This window comes from Polypterus senegalus, chromosome 2, assembly GCF_016835505.1.
Source record: "Polypterus senegalus isolate Bchr_013 chromosome 2, ASM1683550v1, whole genome shotgun sequence".
Classification (NCBI taxonomy): Eukaryota; Metazoa; Chordata; class Cladistia; order Polypteriformes; family Polypteridae; genus Polypterus; species Polypterus senegalus.
In genome coordinates, this window is record NC_053155.1 from 62,574,162 (window position 1) to 62,596,806 (window position 22,645).

The following is a 22,645-nucleotide window of genomic DNA, read 5'->3' on the forward strand; positions in this document are numbered from 1 at the left end:
TGCATTACTTTATGAAGAGCATTTAGTAGGTTTAATTTCTTACAGATTGTAAATCTTATGAAATAACCATGATTGTGAACTTGTTTTGGCTTGTCAAGTTCTGCAACTAATTGCTTTAATGTTTAATGTTTTTGCAGGCATTAATCAATATAATGAAACAGCAAGTTGTAGAAACTGAATCTGAAACTGGACCCCATACCTACCTGAAACCGTTTCGAATCATGATCAGCCTGTTAGACAAGCCAGAAATAGGTAAAGTAAATCATCCAAGCTGAGACATTTTATACAAAATGTTAAATTCTGCATGATTCTCTGTATTGCTCATTCCTCCTATAGTCTAAGGACTTAAACTAAGTCTCATTGATTTATTGAAAGAGCCCGTAGTATGAGTGTGTGGCTATGATTATGTGGCACTGTTTGTGTGTGCCCATTGATGGGTAGGTATTGTCCAGGTTGACTTTCTGCCTTAAGCTCATTAACTGCTTTGCCAGGCTTGTCACAATGCAGTTCCCATCATAAGCCAAAATTAAAATGTTTACCCTTTTTATCTTCTATATCTACCAGGGAGCATGCTTAACTTTTGCCCAGTCTTCGCCCTTAACTACTCGCACCATTTCTCATCTCGTACTTGTTCTAATGTAACTTAATACTATATTACTGAACAGTATGACACAGTCTAGGACTGTTCATTCATCACTGGTCACACTTTCATCCACTGCAGGATTTACAGTTTTATCACATTTCACTTCAGTTGCTGAATGTTCTTTGCAGACAAAGTCATTGCAAGAAGAACATCTCATCATTGTCATACATACACAAGTACCCATGCGGTGTACCAAATGTACCATATGGAACTTGCGACTGTGCATCCACTCATAAAACCGGCTGGGGGCACACTGGAGGAAAACAATTGCGACACTGTACTTGTGAATCAAGCTAAGAATAGTTGGCGGATGCTGCTGGTAGGTTCAAGTAAAATGACTTTGCATAAAAATAACTGAGATTGATGTACAAAATACACCAATGCGAGTAGTTAAACAAAGTAACCTTTGCTCTATCCCAGAAGTCAATTGTTATATACACATACACTGCAGAGGTCACACTGGAAAAAACTTAATCTCAGGGAACATTTTTAATCAATTAATCTGACTGAACAACAATGAAATAATTGAATTTTAGTTAATATGAGACACATTTAAGTTGTGCCCCTAATAAATCAAATTACAGTATAAATCTGTAACCATCTTCATGGTTTTAGTGATGAACATGTAAAGCAGTACATTTTACAGAGTCAGTGTTCCAATTGTGATTGCTTTAACCTGATATTACAAAATATACTTGGGAAAACACCCCTCTTAACTAATCAAGCCAAAGGACAACTGCTCTCAATCAAGTAATTTAGAGAATTCATCTTGTAACAGATTCACCAATATAATATAATTTTTTATGCAAATGGTACCCTGAGCACAAGTTGTTTCATCCTTTGAATATGAACTTAGGTCTTGCCCTCCACAATGGAAAGAGAAAAATCAATCCATCAATTCAAAGACGAATTCCATTGCGTATGTACGATAACTACTAAGACTTTTTACAGTGAGAGCTCTTCTAGTGACAGGCAGGTATAGCTTTAGACATATCACACATGAAATATCCTAATAGATTGAGGTAAATTCCAAAAAATTCTGTATGTAAATTTATCAGATGTAATTATTTATAATTATTTGTAGTAAAAATGACCAGGAAGATAGTGAAACAGTAGGTACCATTATCTTAACTCTTGGATCTTTTTTTGATAACCAGCTAGAGTGTCTACTACATGAGGAGTGTACTACTACACATTCATGAAGGTTTCCCCTGAGGCATCTGGTTTTCATTTCAATACAATACAATACAATACAGTTTATTTTTGTATAGCACAAAATCACTCAAAGAGTGCTGCAATGGGCTTTAACAGGCCCTGCCTTTTGACAGCCCCCCAGCCTTGACTCTCTAAGAAGACCAGGAAAAACTCCCAAAAAAACTGAAGGGAAAAATGGTAGAAACCTTGAGATAGGCAGTTCAAAGAGCTAGGTTGGGTGTGCAGTGGGTGTCAAAAAAGGGGGTAAATGCAATACATTACAATACACAGAACAGAACACAAGTAATCCTCAATACAGTATAGTGCAATAGAAATATTACAAGTACAGAGCAGAATTCAACAGTAGATATTACATAATACAGTGGTGTGAAAAACTATTTGCCCCCTTCCTGATTTCTTATTCTTTTGCATGTTTGTCACACAAAATGTTTCTGATCATCAAACACATTTAACCATTAGTCAAATATAACACAAGTAAACACAAAGTGATGATTTAAATGATGGTTTTTATTATTTAGGGAGAAAAAAAATCCAAACCTACATGGCCCTGTGTGAAAAAGGAATTGCCCCCTTGTTAAAAAATAACCTAACTGTAGTGTATCACACCTGAGTTCAATTTCCGTAGCCACCCCCAGGCCTGATTACTGCCACACCTGTTTCAATCAAGAAATCAATTAAATAGGAGCTGCCTGACACAGAGAAGTAGACCAAAAGCACCTCAAAAGCTAGACATCATGCCAAGATCCAAAGAAATTCAGGAACAAATGAGAACAGAAGTAATTGAGATCTATCAGTCTGGTAAAGGTTATAAAACCATTTACAAAGCTTTGGGACTCCAGCGAACCACAGTGAGAGCCATTATCCACAAATGGCAAAAACATGGAACAGTGGTGAACCTTCCCAGGAGTGGCCGGCCGACCAAAATTACCCCAAGAGCGCAAAGACGACTCATCCGAGAGGTCACAAAAGACCCCAGGACAACGTCTAAAGAACTGCAGGCCTCACTTGCCTCAATTAAGGTCAGTGTTCACGACTCCACCATAAGAAAGAGACTGGGCAAAAACGGCCTGCATGGCAGATTTCCAAGACGCAAACCACTGTTAAGCAAAAAAACATTAGGGCTCGTCTCAATTTTGCTAAGAAACATCTCAATGATTGCCAAGACTTTTGGGAAAATACCTTGTGGACTGATGAGACAAAAGTTGAACTTTTTGGAAGGCAAATGTCCCGTTACATCTGGCGTAAAAGGAACACAGCATTTCAGAAAAAGAACATCAAACCAGCAGTAAAATATGGTGGTGGTAGTGTGATGGTCTGGGGTTGTTTTGCTGCTTCAGGACCTGGAAGGCTTGCTGTGATAGATGGAACCATGAATTCTACTGTCTACCAAAAAATCCTGAAGGAGAATGTCTGGCCATCTGTTCGTCAACTCAAGCTGAAGTGATCTTGGGTGCTGCAACAGGACAATGACCCAAAACACACCAGCAAATCCACCTCTGAATGGCTGAAGAAAAACAAAATGAAGACTTTGGAGTGGCCTAGTCAAAGTCCTGACCTGAATCCAATTGAGATGCTATGGCATGACCTTAAAAAGGTGGTTCATGCTAGAAAACCCTCAAATAAAGCTGAATTACAACAATTCTGCAAAGATGAGTGGGCCAAAATTCCTCCAGAGCGCTGTAAAAGACTCATTGCAAGTTATCGCAAAACACTTGATTGCAGTTATTGCTGCTAAGGGTGGCCCAACCAGTTATTAGGTTCAGGGGGCAATTACATTTTCACACAGGGCCATGTAGGTTTGGATTTTTTTTTCTCCCTAAATAATAAAAAACATTATTTAAAAATTGCATTTTGTGTTTACTTGTGTTATATTTGACTAATGGTTAAATGTGTTTGATGATCAGAAACATTTTGTGTGACAAACATGCAAAAGAATAAGAACTCAGGGAGGGGGCAAATAGTTTTTCACACCACTGTATGTAAAATTTTCACAATTTAAGCACTTTTTCCTTATGTGTGGGAGTGTGCCCTAAATGTGACCTTCAGTGATGGAAAAACACTATATAAATAACATGTATTATTATTATTATTATTATTATTATTATTATTATTATTATTATTATTATATATGCTGTCTCCAGCTCTGGCTTCCATTAATAGTGCCCTGGAAAAAGTAGTTTATGAAAATGTATGATATAAGAATTTACTACTTCTGAAAAATACAAAGCTTTTAATATTTATTAAAACTCAGAAGAGAAAAATATATTATTGTGTAATTGAAAGAAAGCAGTACAACTGTTTTGTAATATTCCTGTGTAATATTATTGTGTAGGTCCTCAAATAACTGGAGATCTGCTTTTGGAATTTATAAGAGCATTTTATGCATATTGTAAAGATATACTGGGGGATGATTTTCTTCTGGCATCCAGTCATAGTGGAAGTTATATTTCAAGGTATGTGTTTAAGATGTGCTTTCAAACTTAATTCAGTCACTTCAAGGTTTTCAAACTTGAATTATCAGAGGTAATCATTTCTTTAAGAATAATGCCCTGCTAAGTAGTGTTTTGCATGTGGTTTGTGCATATAGGTATTGTAAAGAGTAATCATTATAAACAATATTTACTTGCTCAGCATACCTCAGCAAGTCAGTAGTATGGAATGAACTAGCCTTTTTCTTACTATTTTCTTTTAACTGAGTTTCTGTCATCCGTTGTTTTGCTTAAATGCTTAATGTGGAAAGTCAAATATAAATATTTAATTGGCGATGTTTTAAGAACAGCAGTCTTTTCTTGTTAACAGTCTAATCCCTTAGTTCATTCTATATAATTTAATTTAAAAAGGGAAAATTAAAAAATAATTAGACACCAGTGCTAATAATCGTGCTCTCTGAGCAGAAGTACCTTCTTGGATTTAATAATTATATGCATACTAATATAGCTAATAATAACTAATATATCATTGTTTAAAAGGAAGTGGTGAAAATAAGATAAAAAAAATAAATTGGAATTTTTTGAAAAATGAAATCCAACTCTATTTGGTATTTTTAAAGCAAATCAATAAATATATAAGAATGATAATAGTAGGTTTTCATGTCCAGGTCTCTGATTAAGAATTCTTTGGATGGTGAAACACCATCCAGGAGCATTAGACCCAGCTCACTTGGGTGTTTAGGGTTCAAAGATTTATAAGGATGCACTGATTTTTTTAATTTGATGAGCAAGACATACAAAAACTAAGAATAATGTATTAATCAGAAGACATCTAACAAGTTTATGTAGCATACATTCTAACTACAAAGTTTGAGCATCTGAAATTTGAATATAGACTCTATAAGAAGTTAGGAGTTGTAGTGGGTCATCATTGTCTAAAGATAATGTAAAAAGGATAGTAGAATAATTAGAATACATACATTTTCAATTTTGTGTGGAATTCAAGTCAAGAGAGGATGTGTTTTAACTATGTAAAATGTATCTAGAATATTGTGTACTGTTTTGATCTCCATGTTAAAACAAGGCCAAAACATACCTAAACAAAGTCCAGAGAGAAGCTACTAGGCTGTATAAAGAACTGTGGGAATTGAACCATGAGGTCAGAATGAAAGAGTTTAACATTTTTGGTTTTTAACAAATAGAAATTTGGAAACATGATAGAAGTGTTTAAAAGACTATGATGGGAGTTAGCATGATTGATGTCAATCTTCAGCTTCATAGGATAAACATTAGAAGTGGATTTATAGTAGAAAGTTTTGAAAGTGTTTATTTACAAAGAAAACAACAAATGCATGTAATTTCAATCTGTTATCTCCACTTGATATTTTAAAAAAAAAGTAAGGATTGATGATCTAATTTCTTTGGCTAAATGGTCTGCTCACATTAAAAAATATATTAAGCTCCTATATACATTTTATATGTAAATGCTGTATCCTATGTAGGAGTAAAAAAACATCTATATTCTGCCTATACTGTTTTGCAGCAAGATTAAAGAAAATAAAACTGCTTCAGAGATCATCAAGACTGTTAACCTACTGATTGCATCATTAAGTACAGAGTACCTTTGGGACTACATGTCAAGATGCTTTGAATCCAGTGTCAGGTACTTTTTGTGGTTAAATCATCAAAAACTGACAAAATTTGTAGTTACTGAACATTAATATTTGAAATTTACATCAGTGTATGATTTTGTGAAAGTCATTTACTGCAGTGATTGCTACTACAGTCTATGTGTCAATCACATTTTTCAAGTACATGGCACATATCTTGTGTTACTGGAACACATTCTGCAAATGCAGTAGCCTGTTTTGTGTGCAAAGGTTATTGTACATTTTGCATGCCTATGGGACAGTTGTTGAGCACATAATACATTTTATGCTCAAGTGATACATTTTAATGAAATGTTTAAATACTGAAACAGTTTGCCATATTTTCTAGTAATTCTGTAAAATGCATGTTTATCTTAGGAGTCAGACAGACAGACAGATGTTCTTGTGATTGGATGACCGGAAATGAATATTCCTATTGGTTAAAAGAACCAAGTCGTGCTTTTCCCCTCCGACCACCTTTTCACACAGATTCTTTTGAGACAATTGCAGTGCAAGAATTCTCAAAAAAGTCATGTGACCAGAAGCTATTTGTAATATCTCTTTTGCATGCTTGAATTGGGCCTTAGTGCTTGCAAAGTTTGTTTGCATGTACACTGACTTTGGAAGTAATTTAACTCCATATAATTCTTTTAACTATGATATGTAGTTATGTGTGTCTAAAATGAATGGATACTGAATTTAATTTCCGTAAAATCTTCATACAATGTGTGAAAAAGCATGATGTGTGAAAGACCTTTTAGCAGAAAGCAAAAGTGATACTAAAGGTGACAGTAAGTGTTTTGCTATGTAGTTTACACTTTTTTTTTTATTTTATTTTGAGCAGAATGAGTAGTTCCAGAGATTCTGGCGCATCAGAGTTTATAGTCCTAAACCCTTCTGTATCAGAACTGTCAACTCTTATAATATTTCTCTTGGATGTCATTCCTTTGGTAAGACTTTTTTCAGTATTGTTTATGTATCAGGCTGACATCTACTCTTACAAATATGTTGTAATGTGGCAGGCTGTTTGGCTTAATGGCTAAGGAACATGAACATAAATCTCTGTTACTCACCAGTCTGTATGACCCTGTATAAATTAATTAACCTGCTTCTACTTCAACTGTAGATTGTAGAAATAATTGCACTGCCTGGCACTGTAATGCAAAATAAAATATCACTTTATTCATTATACTCTTAAAAGTTTAAACTAGAATTTGAAGATTAAATGTCTTCTTTTATTGATATGATAAATCTTGAATGTTGTCATAATAATTCATAATAATTTTTTTGTAGCAGTATTTTAAATTAAACTATACTAAAAGTAAAATTTGGAACTTCACTTTTTTGTGCTCTCATTTACCATGATAGTTAGTTCCATGATAGTCTTCTTTCAATGCATGTTATGGCTTTGTTGTGTAGGAAGGCAATCGCTCTGACCATGTTGAGTCAGGTGAGTGTAGCCACCCTTGCTGGCTCTTAAATAGGCCCAAATATAGAGTGCTGTGTTCATGCGCTATGGTAGTTTTTGAAGTTTTTATATGTGAATATTCAGTTGGATTTTTTTGTGCTTAAGATTAAGTTACATTTGTTGAGCAAATAAAGCAAACTTAATACATTATGACCAAACCAAAACTATTTCAAATTGACCAGATTGTTTTTTTATTTTATAGTACTGACTGAAGTGAAAGGTCAGCATTTATGTCCCAACACAGAGAAATTTGGGTAAAATTGTTTACTTTGAATTGTCCAACTGAGAGCTCCGACTTTGAAGGACATTCACATTAAAATTTCTGACTATCAGACTTATTTCATGACTATCTGGTAGAGTGTGACACATGGCATCAGCTTGGTATTGCCAGTGGGATTTGCTCTAAAGGAAAAGATTGAGATAATAAATCTCTCCTGAGATCTCAGAACAGAAATAATTAAATTACTTAAATTTATTATATTTATTGAGCAAATAATTACATAGATACATACAATTAAGAATTATCAACCTAAATAAACAAACATGGTAGGTAACAGTTAAAAAGAAACAAAAATAACAATGCTGAGAACATATTATTTCAAGAGACTCTTCAGTACAAAAAGGAAACAAAAGTGAAAGACAAAAGAACAAGAGTTTAATCAAAGCCACACATCAATAAACAGAATAATTAATACTGCACTTAAATACCCAAAAGCAGAATCATTACCCTTAAGGAGCAACTAAATCATTTACCAACAAGCAAAGTTGATACTAAGAAAACCAAACTAAACAATAAACTATAGGTAACATTTAAAAGCCAGCTCAAAAAGATTGGGGATGAAGCCAATGCCAAAGTGAATAACTGAAGGCCTGATAAGTTCTTTTGTTTACTTCAGGTTTTTGTAGCTTCATTAACTGCAACCTCGGAGGGTTACAGACCAGTTGAAAAACCTGCCCCATTTGGCCCCTAACAAACATCACAATAATTAACAATAACAGGCAAAAGAATTTTGTCAGGCCAAGGACAAAACACAAACCAGATCATAATATTTTAGGTTGGTACCTTTTAGTGAAGTCTGCTAAGGTTTGAGATATGTCAGTGGCATACTTGTCAGTGTTGTACTTTCCTTTTTTTTTTTTTTTGCCAACTTAGTCCAAATTCCATGAACCACATCCAGGTAAACAGCAACACCTGGAGCTTCAAACTAAGATAATGAGCATACCTTTTTGGAGAACAGCTATGTATAGAGTTAAAGGATATGTTCAGTATTTTCAAAGTTATTTCTTCACAAAAATGGTATATATACGTTTTCTGTGCAAAATTGTATTCTGAAGTTAAACGTTTTCTATAGATTTTAAAAAGTACATAGCCAGTCCTGCTGTTTTAAATTGAGTCCCATTGGGATAGGGCATAAAGCATAAAAATGTTGTGGCAGAGGGCTCCAGAGTGGCAAGAGTGGCTAGAGCGTTACCTCCCTCAGGGTGCTAGATGGCAGCACCCCTGGGTTGCAGCAGTGCCTGGGACTCTCGCAGGGCTACATAGGAATTGGAGTTGGGTGCAACCCTGTTGGGATCCTTGGGCACCACCATCGGGTTCTGCAGCAACTGATAAGCCCTTATCAGCAGTTCTTCCGCCACACCCGGAAGTTCTGCCAGAAGTTGTGATGATGCGGGTTCACTCCATGGTCCCCTCTTGCTTCTGGGAGCCCTCGAGCCCGACACCGTCGGTATTGTCACCGATGAGCTGGACAGTGAGGCACAACAAAGCAAGGGGATGGTGCAAAAAGTGCAAAAGTGCTTTTATTAAAACCAAAAATATCAAAAACAAAGTGTCCGAATGAAAGTAAAGTGCAGTACATCAAAATCTTCAATAAATAAATAATCCATAAAATGAGTGAATTAGTGGAGGTTAAAATCCAATAGAAAAAAAAACAAGTCCTTTAAAAACAACACAGCAATGTTAAAACAGTGGCTGGAAGCAGCCTCTTAAAATCCAAACCATGGTGCCTTCTTCTTTCTACCTGGCGACTCCCCTTCTTCTCCCATCGGGCTTCACAACAGGGGAGTCACCCTACCTGCAGGTGCAGCTGCCTTCCACACTGGTCCGGTAGCCCTCTGATCCCTGGCTACGTTAGGCTCCATCCGGATCGAGACTTGGGTTCTTTCCCCAGCGGCCAGGGTGCTCACGCCGGGGCTAAACCAGCCCAAAGCTTCCCCGACTGCCGCTGCCTTTCGACGGCCAGTTGTCTTCAATACCGATCACTCCAGCTCCATGATTGCTCAACTGGGGTGACCGCTTTCTTCAGCCCCACCAAGTGTCAGCCAAACACTCCTCTGCAGGGGCTCACCTCCCAGCTGCCTGCCTTTGCTCCATCAAGCCTGCTCTCGCTCGCTTCCTTGCTCAATCTCCTACACCGGCTTTCCTCTACCTGCTTCCAGCCTCCCTCTCCTGCAACCTCCATTCGTTTCTTTTTCTTTCCTTCCTTCTCTAGCCACCTCGCACTTCTATTTATTTTGGGGACGTGGATCAGGTGTAGAAATCGGCAGCTCCCGGCAACAGTTACGGATGCAGAACACTCCTCACCCGTGCACTTTAAGCAAGGACTGCCTGCATCATGAATCACCCTGGGAACCACTTCAGCTACACAAACATGCCCCCTCTCTAAGCGGCGATTATTTATTAAAAAGTGGCCTCTTTGACGTGAGCTGTGGACCCGCTTCACCACAGAAGCGCATCATCAACCACCTGGAGCACTTCCGGGGGTTTTATAAAAGGACCCAGCAGACACTACTCAGGGAGCCAGAGTCTGAAGGAGGGAGGCAAAGCTTGCCGTGGAGGAGAATGAAAAGAGAGAAAGAAAAGAAAAGAATAGAGAAAAAGAGCATGGTGCTGGACTGTGTTTGACTTGTGGAAAACACGGAAGGCATCCCCCCACAAGGAAAAGAAATATAAAACCCATGTGATTTTTACAAGTGTGCCTCGTGCGTCTGTCTGTGTCTGGTTGGGTGGCTGGTACGACCCCTGGTGGTGTCACAATGTACAGAATGCATCATTTTTTCAAGGCAAGACAGTTGCCAAGTATTGTTATGTATCTTCTGAACACACACATTGCAAAATTAATTATATGTACCATTTCTGAATTGGAAACATCAGTATTATGAGAGTCAGCCATTTTAAAGAACATTAAATATACATGCTACCTTCAGAGTAATAACCTTTCACCCCTAGGGCGTAGTTTTCTCTCTAAAGACAAATTCACAGTATAACTGTTTGTGCCACTTGGTTGGTTTTGTTCTGATTTACTTCCATATTTATGTCAGAACTCAAAGAAGCGAATAGATAACAGATCCTTACCTTGATAAAAATTGTACCAGGATTATGCAATAAAATGATTATTATTAATTTAATTATTTCAATGTCCCTTTTGTCACCAAACGAATTTGTTGCAAACACAGAAGGCATGTTTTCTTTTATCAAAACTCAAAATTTTAAGATTTATTCCATTTTTGTGCTTTTACTTTGTTGGAGCCTCATGAAAAATACCAAACCTATCTTTTAAGTATTTATCGGATATTCTTAGGTATCTAGGACTCTCTAGAGTAAGCCTAAGTCTGGTTTGTGTATGCTGTGCTTTTTTATATAATTTATTTTAATTTTAATATTTTCACAGGAGTTGTATTCAGAAATTCAGACTCAGTATCTCCCACAAATGCTGAATAATATGTTGCATTGTATCCTTGAACACATTGATGAACTCAGCCTGCCAGAACTGACCAATGGATTAAAAGCTTGCTTCAAAGTGCTGAACAAGATTCAAATGCCTGTTGCATACATGGACTTAGAATTAGATTCGGAGAGACATATTGAGCAGGAGCTTACAGTAGTAAAAGAGGTACTGTTTTCTTCTACTTTGGTAAGGTAAATGAATTCATAGCCATAAATTATACTGCTCGAGCATACAGCTTTTCTGCAGGGTTTGTGACAGTTACTAAGCAAAATTTGAACAAGATGGTGTAATTAAAAACACTGTAGTATTTATGACACCATAAACGCAAGAAAATTTTTGAAATGGATGCTTGCCTACTCCGCTGAAAAATTATGTTGATTATATGACAGTTGGTTGCATGGCTTAGAGTATTGAGATGTAGTATCATAGCCAAGGTGGAGAACTATAAGTAGCACAGTATCATGCTGTGGCTCTATGTATCCCTGTGTTTTTTGTTTGTTTTTTTTTTGTTTTTGTTTTGTTTTTTTATATCCCACAAAATGAAAACTAAAATAACAAAAAAAAATGAGAAAAAAATTCCAAAATGTAAAACCTCATTACTCCTTAACTGTAGTCTTTTTCATTTCAGAAATGTTGAAGTATTCATACTTTGCTGTTTTCAAGGTTTGCACTACATATTTTGAATTACACATGCAATAATTAACAGTTGTTTTAGAGCTTGTGCATCAAGATACTTTTCTTTAGCAGTATAAATTTAATTCTTAGCTTTTTCTCATATGACAGAGTATTCACTCTCAACAAGTAAGTTTTATTTTGCTATTTCTGATTCAAATGTAGTTGAATAATCTTTTCTATATTTATTGTTTTAATTACTTAGTATATGCAAAATGAATCTTTTGCTTATGAAATATTTGTGCATTAACTGAGTTTGTTAGTGAAAAGCCTTTTAACATGATATAAAACAAAAAACAATTTGTATGCTCCAAGCCTTATTTTAAAAGATGATTTACAGTATTATTATAAATAAAAATAATATCTAATTTTTATATGATTAGTACCTGTTTTTTAATATACTATAGGAAACTTACATTGTACATAGTATATATTCTGTATAAAAGGTGTATGTATGGGTTGGTAGGGTGACTTAGTGTTTTTCTTTTTAAATCCCACTTCATGTTGTTAACAGCATGGAGTTTGAATGCTTTCTCTCTGTGTCTACATGAGCTTTTCCCTCCTATACTTAAAGATGATTTTAACTGAGTTAGTGATGCTACATTGGCTCTGTGTATCATTGTGGGTTTGTCTTTGGGTGAATCCAATGACAAGTTGACACCCTGTTCAAGGCAGGTTCATATCTTGGGTCTTGACTACATTAAATAAATAAATAAATAAATAGCTTTCCATTATTCTGTGCAAATAGTATGAATCATAAAAACGGTGTGCTTATTAAACCAACATAACTTTATTTTTGATTGTCAGCTACTTAAAATATACAAAAGCTCTGTATCATACCTTTAATTTTAACCCAAATTCTAATGCGTATTCTTAATTGAACAGTGCTTGCATATAGCAATATTTAATTAAAATAAGCCACAACATAGTTTTAGCTATGAAAATAAAATGTACATTATGCTGAAAAAGAGAGAAGAGTAAATTCAAATCAAATACACAATAAAGAATGTTTAAAATATAGCAATGTTTATTTCTTCCAGAGCCTCAGGGCAGTAGTGCAGAAGGTGGAAGAAGAAGCAATCAAGGAGAATGAAAATGATATTGGAGATGTAGAACTTATTCCAGACTCTCCATATCTTCCACTGCGTTCAGAGGATAGTGGCATTGGTTTAAGTGCATCTCCCTCACAGCATTTCCAGCTTGGCAGTAATAATAGCGTGACAGGAGGAGGAATCTGCCCAGAGAGTGATAATGTGTGGAGAAAGGGAGGCAGTGTTGAGAGTATGACCCAATGTACTCAGAAGATTCTTGCTGCCTTTATTAATAGGTATGTTTTTTTTGCAGTCAAAAGTATTAGCTTCCTTTCAGCTTATGTTTTAGAAAACATTTTTGCCAAATCCTGATATTTAGCAGCTTTGAATGGTTACACTAGTGTAAAAGTTATACTACCATCGGAGTTGCCACGGTTTAGTAGGTGGGTGGGTGCCCCACAAGAAGATATTTCAAAGACATCTGTGTAAGAGTAGTGATATATGAAGTTGGTAAATAGTAACTGCATGCATGTGACCAACAAGATTGCGGAAGCAAAAAAGTAAGATCCTGCTTCCTATAATAGATGTTACTCAAAACTTCCAATGAGCACCTTTTCTTTTAAATAAGTGAGGGCTCGGGGTGCCTGGCAAGCATCCCTTTAAACCTGTGGTCTATATGGAATTGTTACAAAGTCATGTCCACTCCAAAATTTCAATGACAAGACATCTCTCTCTTACTCCAGGGATGCAATTTTTCTTATTCTGCTTAAATTTATGACAAGGATCATTGACTAGTTTAAATGGACTAACATATACAGTAACTTTCTTTTTCAGTTCATACTCCTAATAAGCTTTATAGCATCAGTAAAATGGAACACTTGCCCCTTTCTAGACTATGAACTTTCTGCTGTTAAATAGTCCATTTTTACTGTAATGTTTTTGCCTTTACAACATTTTTCACAATTAACATTAACTTAGATATGAGTTGTGTCTCATTCCAGGCTTCATGTAATTTACTCTTTGTAATTCTTAAGCCTTTCCTCAAAATAACTTCTTGGCCATCTCTGCAGTAATTCTTGGGGTTAGAAATGGCCTGTAAAACTCTTAAACTGACAGTCCATGGTAGGCTTTAGCTTGATTTACATTTTTGCCTGATTCTGTCATTATATAAAGGAGCAGGTTTTTCATACCTGCTTGCGATCCTCTCTGTCTCATCTGTTAATACTAGCAAAATACCCGCGCTTTAAAGCGGGGAAGTACTGCCTTAAAATTTTTATTAAGAAGAAAATTAAACCTTTTTAAACTGAGGGAAAATATACCAATAATTATTTGTTAAGGATCTCTTTGTATACCACATTGTGAGTTCGGCCCTCCAGTTGTAATATGACCAAGCTGTAGCTGTGCGCTGAGCTTACTCTTGAGCATGCAACGTACAGTTGGCCATGTGAACAGTAATCTTGTTTCAAATTTCACAGCTTGGATTGCTGCTGTCATAACCGGTTTGAGTTTCATGGTTTGTTTCAATTACGACAGTATTTGTAGGACTTGTGTTGAAGAGACATTCGGCATCAGTCAAATAAGTACGTACATTGGTTTCGGTTAGCGCAGGGAAGCCGCCTACCAAATTTCGTGAAGATGGGGCCATGAATAAGAAAGTTCAACATGGCAGACATTGTTGACCGTTATGAGCGTTACGCGTAGAATTTCGAAATGAAACCTGCTTAACTTTTGTAAGTAAGCTGTAAGGAATGAGACTGCCAAATTTCAGCCTTCTACCAACACGGGAAATTGGAGAATTAGTGACATTGGAAACTTCAATATGGCGGCCGACAGTGGCATCATAACACTGAAATAAGTACGTACATCGGTTTTGGTTAGCGCAGGGAAGCCACCTACAAAATTTCGTGAAGATGGGGCCATAAATAAGAAAGTTTAACATGGCGAACGTTGTCAACCGTTATGACCATTACGTGTAGAATTTCGAAATGAAATCTGCTTAACTTTTGTAAGTAAGCTGTAAGGAATGAACCTGCCAAATCTCAGCCTTCTACCTACACGGGAAGTTGGAGAATTAGTGACGTTGGAAAGTTCAATATGGCGGCTGACAGTGGCGTCATACCACGAAATAAGTATGCACATTGGTTTCGGTTAGCGCAGGGAAGCCACCTACCAAATTTCGTGAAGATGGGGCCATTAATAAGAAAGTTCAACATGGCGGACACTGTTGACCGTTATGACCGTTACGCGTAGAGATTCGAAATGAAACCTACTTAACTTTTGTAAGTAAGCTGTAAGGAATGAGACTGCCAAATTTCAGCCTTCTACCAACACGGGAAATTGGAGAATTAGTGACATTGGAAACTTCAATATGGCGGCCGACAGTGGCATCATAACACTGAAATAAGTACGTACATCGGTTTTGGTTAGCGCAGGGAAGCCACCTACAAAATTTCGTGAAGATGGGGCCATAAATAAGAAAGTTCAACATGGCGAACGTTGTCAACCGTTATGACCATTACGTGTAGAATTTCGAAATGAAATCTGCTTAACTTTTGTAAGTAAGCTGTAAGGAATGAACCTGCCAAATCTCAGCCTTCTACCTACTTGGGAAGTTGGAGAATTAGTGATGTTTGGAAAATTCAATATGGCGGCCAACAGTGCCGTCATACCATCGAAATAAGTACATACATCGGTTTCAGTTAGCGCAGGGAAGCCGCCTACCAAATTTCGTGAAGATGGGGCCATAAATAAGAAAGTTCAACATGTGGATGTTGTCGACCGTTATCGACCGTTATGACCGTTGCGTGTAGAATTTCGAAATGAAACTTGCTTAACTTTTGTAAGTGAGCTGTAGTATGCCAAATTTCAGCCTTCTACCTACACGGGAAGTTGGAGAATTAATGATGAGTCAGTCAGTCAGTCAGTGAGGGCTTTGCCTTTTATTAGTATAGACTAGCAAACTACCCGCGCTTCGCAGCGGAGAAGTAGTGTGTTAAAGAAGTAACGAAAAAGAAAAGGAAACATTTTGAAAATAACATAACATGATTGTCAATGTAATTGTTTTGTCACTGTTGTGAGTGATGAGTGTTGCTGTCATATATATATATATATATACACACACACGTGGACAAAATTGTTGGTACCCTTCAGTCAATGAAAGAAAAACTCAAAATGGTCACAGAAATAACTTTAATCTGACAAAAGTAATAATAAATAAAAATTCTATGAAATTTTACTAATAAAAGTCAGACATTGCTTTTCAGCCATGCTTCAACAGAATTAATAAAAAAAAAAAAAAACTCATGAAACAGGCCTGGACAAAAATGATGGTACCCCTAGAAAAGACTGAAAATAATGTGACCAAAGGGACATGTTAATCCAAGGTGTGTCCACTAGTTAGCATCACAGGTGTCTACAATCTTGTAATCAGTCAGTGGACCTATATATAGGGCTCCAGGTAGTCACTGTGTTGTTTGGTGACATGGTGTGTACCACACTCAACATGGACTAGAGGAAGCGAAGGAAAGAGTTGTCTAAGGAGATTAGAAAGAAAATTATAGACAAGCATGTCAAAGGTAAAGGCTATAAGACCATCTCGAAGCAGCTTGATGTTCCTGTGACTACAGTTGCACATATTATTCAGAAATTTAAGATGCATGGGACTGTAGCCAACCTCCTGGACGTGGCAGGGAGGAAAATTGATGACAAATCAAAGAGACGGATAATACGAATGGTAACAAAAGAGCCCAGAAAAACTTCTAAAGAGATCCAAGGTGAACTTCAAGCTCAAGGAACATCAGTGTCAGATCGCACCATACGTCGTTGTTTCAGCCAAAGTGGACTTCATGGAAGACGACCAAGGAGGACACCATTGTTGAAAATAAATCATAAAAAAGCCAGACTGGAATTTGCCAAACTACATGTGGACAAGCCACAAAGATTCTGGGAGAATGTCCTATGGACAGATGAGACAAAAATTGAACTTTTTGCCAAGGCACATCAGCTCTATGTTCACAGACGGAAAAATGAAGCATATCAAGAAAAGAACACTGTCCCTTCTGTGAAACATGGAGGAGGCTTTGTTATGTTCTGGGGCTGCTTTGCTGCATCTGGCACAGGGTGTCTTGAATCTGTGCAGGGTACAATGAAATCTGTTGAACTTTCTTATTTATTGCCCCATCTGCACGAAATTTGGTAGGCGGCTTCCTTGCGCTAACCGAAACCGATGTACGTACTCATTTCGGTGGTATGACGCCACTGTCGGCCACCATATTGAACTTTCCAATTTTTTTTTTTTTGTTACTTATGGGCCCATCTTCAAGAAATTTGGTACGTGGGTTCCCAACGCTAACTGAATCCTACTTACGTACATATATATGTCCATAGCCTGCAGCTCGGTCACCATGTGAGGTGTTGTTAGCTGCCTGCCTATATAAGGCCGGCCGTCGCTTCTGTCTCTGCATTCCCTTCCTTGCTTCGCCATGGGATTCACGTCTCCCTGCTGATAACTACAGCCTTTTTATTTAATCCACGGCTTCTCTGCTGTTTTATTGTTTGTTTATTACGATTATAGTTATTGTGTAGGTATTTTAGACTTACTTTACATTGTTCAGGTACCCATTTCCTTTATCGTTCCAACCGTTCCCCCATTAACATGTCTATCGAGGTTATCACCATCGATCAAAGAACTGTCACTTACCGAGTGGTTTCCGTGCTCGGAGATGGCACCTGCCTTTTCTTCTCTTTTCTTCTCTTTGTTAAATATTGCACGGCCATATCGGGCTCACTCTTGATATCCGGAGGAAGATTGTGTCTTATGTATTGAATGACTGGGACAGGTTCAAGGTGTGGACTGATGACGGTACAGGAGATAATTATACTACAAACCGGATTCCAAAAAAGTTGGGACACTATACAAATCGTGAATAAAAACTGAATGCAATGATGTGGAGGTGCCAACTTCTAATATTTTATTCAGAATAGAACATAAATCACGGAACAAAAGTTTAAACTGAGAAAATGTTTTATTTTAAGGGAAAAATATGTTGATTCAGAAATTCATGGTGTCAACAAATCCCAAAAAAGTTGGGACAAGGCCATTTTCACCACTGTGTGGCATCTCCCCTTCTTCTTACAACACTCAACAGACGTCTGGGGACCGAGGAGACCAGTTTCTCAAGTTTAGAAATAGGAATGCTCTCCCATTCTTGTCTAATACAGGCCTCTAACTGTTCAATCGTCTTGGGCCTTCTTTGTCGCACCTTCCTCTTTATGATGCCAAATGTTCTCTATATGTGAAAGATCTGGATTGCAGACTGGCCGTTTCAGTACCCGGGTCCTTCTCCTACGCAGCCATGATGTTGTGATTGATGCAGAATGTGGTCTGGCATTATCTTGTTGAAAAATGCAGGGTCTTCCCTGAAAGAGATGAAGTCTGGATGGGAGCATATGTTGTTCTAGAACCTGAATATATTTTTCTGCATTGATGTTGCCTTTCCAGACAGGCAAGCTACCCATGAAGCTACCCATGCCACACGCACTCATGCAACCCCATACAATCAGAGATGCAGGCTTCTGAACTGAGCGTTGATAACAACTTGGGTTGTCCTTGTCCTCTTTGGTCCGGATGACATGGCGTCCCAGATTTCCAAAAGAACTTTGAATCGTGACTCGTCTGACCACAGAACAGTCTTCCATTTTGCCACACTCCATTTTAAATGATCCCTGGCCCAGTGACAACGCCTGAGCTTGTGGATCTTGCTTAGAAATGGCTTCTTCTTTGCACTGTAGAGTTTCAGCTGGCAACGGCGGATGGCACGGTGGATTGTGTTCACTGACAATGGTTTCTGGAAGTATTCCTGAGCCCATTCTGTGATTTCCTTTACAGTAGCATTCCTGTTTGTGGTGCAGTGTCGTTTAAGGGCCGGAGATCACGGGCATCCAGTATGGTTTTACGGCCTTGACCCTGCGACAGAGATTGTTCCAGATTCTCTGAATCTTGGATGATGTTATGCACAGTTGATGATGATAGATGCAAAGTCTTTGCAATTTTTCGCTGGGTAACACCTTTCTGATATTGCTCCACTATCTTTTTGCGCAACATTGTGGGAATTGGTGATCCTCCACCCATCTTGGCTTCTGAGAGACACTGCCACTCTGAGAAGCTCTTTTTATACCCAATCATGTTGCCAATTGACCTAATTAGTGTTTATTGGTCTTCCAGCTCTTCGTTATGCTCAAATTTACTTTTTCCAGCCTCTTATTGCTACTTGTCCCAACTTTTTTGGGATTTGTTGACACCGTGAAATTTTGAATCAACATATTTTTCCTTTAAAATGATACATTTACTCGGATTAAACGTTTGATCTGTCATCTACGTTCTATTACAAATAAAATATTGACATTTGCCATCTCCACATCATTGCATTCAGTTTTTATTCATAATTTGTTTAGTGTCCCAACTTTTTTGGAATATACACACACACACACAGTGGGTACGGAAAGTATTCAGACCCCCTTCAATTTTTCACTCTTTGTTATATTGCAGCTATTTGCTAAAATCATTTAAATTAATTTTTTTCCTCATTAATGTACACACAGCACCCCATATTGACAGACAAAAAAAAGAATTTATTAAAAAAGAAAAACTGAAATATCACATGGTCCTAAGTATTCAGACCCTTTGCTGTGTTTAACTGAGGTGCTTTCCATTTCTTCTGATCATCCTTGAGATCACCTTCATTTGAGTCCAGCTGTGTTTGATTATACTGATTGGACTTGATTAGGAAAGCCACACACCTGTCTATATAAGACCTTACAGCTCAGAGCAAATGATAATCATGAGGTCAAAGGAACTGCCTGAAGAGCTCAGAGACAGAATTGTGGCAAGGCACAGATCTGGCCAAGGTTACAAAAAAATTTCTGCTGCACTTAAGGTTCCCAAGAGCACAGTGGCCTCCATAATCCTTAAATGGAAGACGTTTGGGACGACCAGAACCCTTCCTAGAGCTGGCCGTCCGGCCAAGCTGAGCTACCGGGGGAGAAGAGCCTTGGTGAGAGAGGTAAAGAAGAACCCAAAGATCACTTTGGCTGAGCTCCAGAGATGCAGTCAGGAGATGGGAGAAAGTTGTAGAAAGTCAACCATCACTGCAGCCCTCCACCAGTCAGGGCTTTATGGCAGAGTGGCCTGTTGGAAGCCTCTCCTCAGTGCAAGACACATGACAGCCTGAGTTTGCTAAAAGACACCTGAAGGACTCTGAGATGGTGAGAAATAAGATTCTCTGGTCTGATGAGACCAAGATAGAACTTTTGGCCTTAATTCTAAGCGGTATGTGTGGAGACAACAAGGCACTGCTCATCACTTGTCCAATACAGTCCCCACAGTGAAGCATGGCAGTGGCAGCATCATGTTGTGGGGGTATTTTTCAGCTGCAGGGACAGGACGACTGGTTGCAATCGAGGAAAAGATGAATGCAGCCAAGTACAGGGATATCCTGGACAAAACCCTTCTCCAGAGTGCTAAGGACCTCAGACTGGGCTGAAGGTTTACCTTCCAACAAGACAATGACCCTAAGCACACAGCTAAAATAACGAAGGAGTGGCTTCACAACAACTCTGTGACTGTTCTTGAATGGCCCAGCCAGAGCCCTGACTTAAACCCAATTGAGCATCTCTGGAGAGACCTAAAAATGGCTGTCCACCAACGTTTACCATCCAACCTGACAGAACTGGAGAGGATCTGCAAGGAGGAATGGCAGAGGATCCCCAAATCCAGGTGTGAAAAACTTGTTGCATCTTTCCCAAGAAGACTCATGGCTGTATTAGCTCAAAATGGTGCTTCTACTAAATACTGAGCAAAGGGTCTGAATACTTAGGACCATGTGATATTTCAGTTTTTCTTTTTTAATAAATCTGCAACAATTTCAAAAATTATTTTTTTTTTGTCTGTCAATATGGGGTGTTTTGTGTACATTAATGAGGAAAAAAATAAATTTAAATCATTTTAGCAAGTGGCTGCAATATAACAAAGAGTGAAAAATTGAAGGGGGTCTGAATTCTTTCCGTACCCACTGTATATATACTGTATATATAAATCTGTGTGTATATTACTTTCTGAACAAGATTTTGTCAGTCAACTTCATTTGCGTTTAGGTCAGTCTTCTAGGTGTGGCTAGGAGATGACAGGTAGCAAAAGTTTTAACTGTGCATAACAAAAATAATATAGACTAGCAGTTTACTCTATTTAGTGTTATTTTACTGTCATAATTTTTTAACTTTATTCTCTACAAATGTATTTTGTTTTTAAAAGGTATTTGCTCTCTCCTGCGGAAGAAGACAAAAAACAGTTTGATATTGGTGGCCGGAACAAGAAGACAGCCACTGCCAAGAAAGGCTGGGACACTAAGCAGATTGCCATGCAAAAACTGACAGATTTTTTTACAATTGGCAAACCAATGCAGTTTATTCTAACTGATGAGAAAAAGGGGACCAGTGCAGACAGGGAGTGGAGTAGCCAAAACGAGCTATGCGACAGAAGAGATGTCTCTGAAGAAAGTCGACAGGCATTCAGTGCAGCATGTCAACTTATGTTGGAGTGCAGCACTTTCCCAGTGTACCTTTCTGAGGAGGAAACCGATTCTTTGTACACTAGTGTGTTCCAAGAAACTGGTAAGACAACATCTTTAAATGTAAACAAATTACAGTGGCAATAGGTATTGTAGAAGTTAGTACTTCAGCCACACTGTTACATATGTCTGTTTTTAATTCAGTCATTCACTGAGAGGAGTTTACACATTTTTCCCATGTCTTTGTCACTTTTCTTGGGCTATTTCATTTTTCCTCCCTATAACAAATATGTGCATATGATTAGATAAGTGGGGAATTTCACTAAATGTGACAGTGTACAAAAGTGTTATATACAGTCACAATATCACAGGAGAGCTTTGGCTATGAATACTGTTTAGGTCCTGGGTTCCATCAAGGACTGAGGTACCTGCCTTCTATCACTTCACTGAGAAATCACTGTGGATTCCAGTTTTGTCCTACTCTCTGTAGTAAAAAAAATCAATATTAAACTCACTAAATGTTTTGTCTAATATATGTGTGTTTAGTGTATAATATGGAAATTCTTCAAAACATGCAAAAGGCACACAACAATTGTTTGTAAGGTCGGTTTACTCTAGACTCTGAAGCCCGTGAACTCGCATCTGTGCTTTATTCAGTAATAAATATAACTATCATGAGAAGGACATTAGAGTGATTTTTTTGTCTACAGAATTTTAATTATAAAGGTTTGACACAAAATTTATATTGCTAGCCGCACAAACCAATGCCGATTTTGTTTGCACAAAATTTGAGTTTTTATAGAATTTCAGCAAATTATTTGAGATCTCAACAATGAAATGAGCAATTTTTAGAAGATGCGTAAATGTATGGATAACCAGAACTTGATTATAGTACACCATCACATTTTTAATCTTTGAACCCATGCTAAATATATTTTTTCATTAAAAAAAGAAAGCAATATACCTTTTGACAGTCTAGTTTCATTCCCCCATTTCAATGACAAACATGATTGGTAAACTGGCAACTCTGAGTTTGACACATTTGGTGAATGGGCTTTTACAAAGCCCCAGTCATAGTTGGTTCCTTGTGTGCACCAGTTATTGCCAGAATAGACTCTGGCCCAATCCAGTTTGAACTTTATTAAATGTGTTCAGTAACTGATAGATGAATTACTTATGTCTTCAGTCTTCAAAAAAAATGTAAATAGGATTTTTTGCCTTTATTATGTGGGAAAAATGTGTTACA

The 22,645-nt window shown here is 37.6% G+C and overlaps 1 protein-coding gene across 2 annotated transcripts in view; it reads left to right on the plus strand.

The window, feature by feature from the left end:
* The window catches only part of dop1b (DOP1 leucine zipper like protein B), a 212,261-nt gene that overhangs the window by 91,817 nt on the left and 97,799 nt on the right, over positions 1 to 22,645 (plus strand). For both annotated transcript variants that reach the window (XM_039743847.1, XM_039743848.1), the window contains exons 9-15: positions 138 to 252; positions 4,191 to 4,311; positions 5,831 to 5,950; positions 6,781 to 6,886; positions 11,076 to 11,297; positions 12,845 to 13,131; positions 21,144 to 21,502. In XM_039743847.1, coding sequence (XP_039599781.1) covers positions 138 to 252; positions 4,191 to 4,311; positions 5,831 to 5,950; positions 6,781 to 6,886; positions 11,076 to 11,297; positions 12,845 to 13,131; positions 21,144 to 21,502 — 1,330 coding nt within the window. The remainder of the gene's footprint in view (positions 1 to 137; positions 253 to 4,190; positions 4,312 to 5,830; positions 5,951 to 6,780; positions 6,887 to 11,075; positions 11,298 to 12,844; positions 13,132 to 21,143; positions 21,503 to 22,645) is intronic.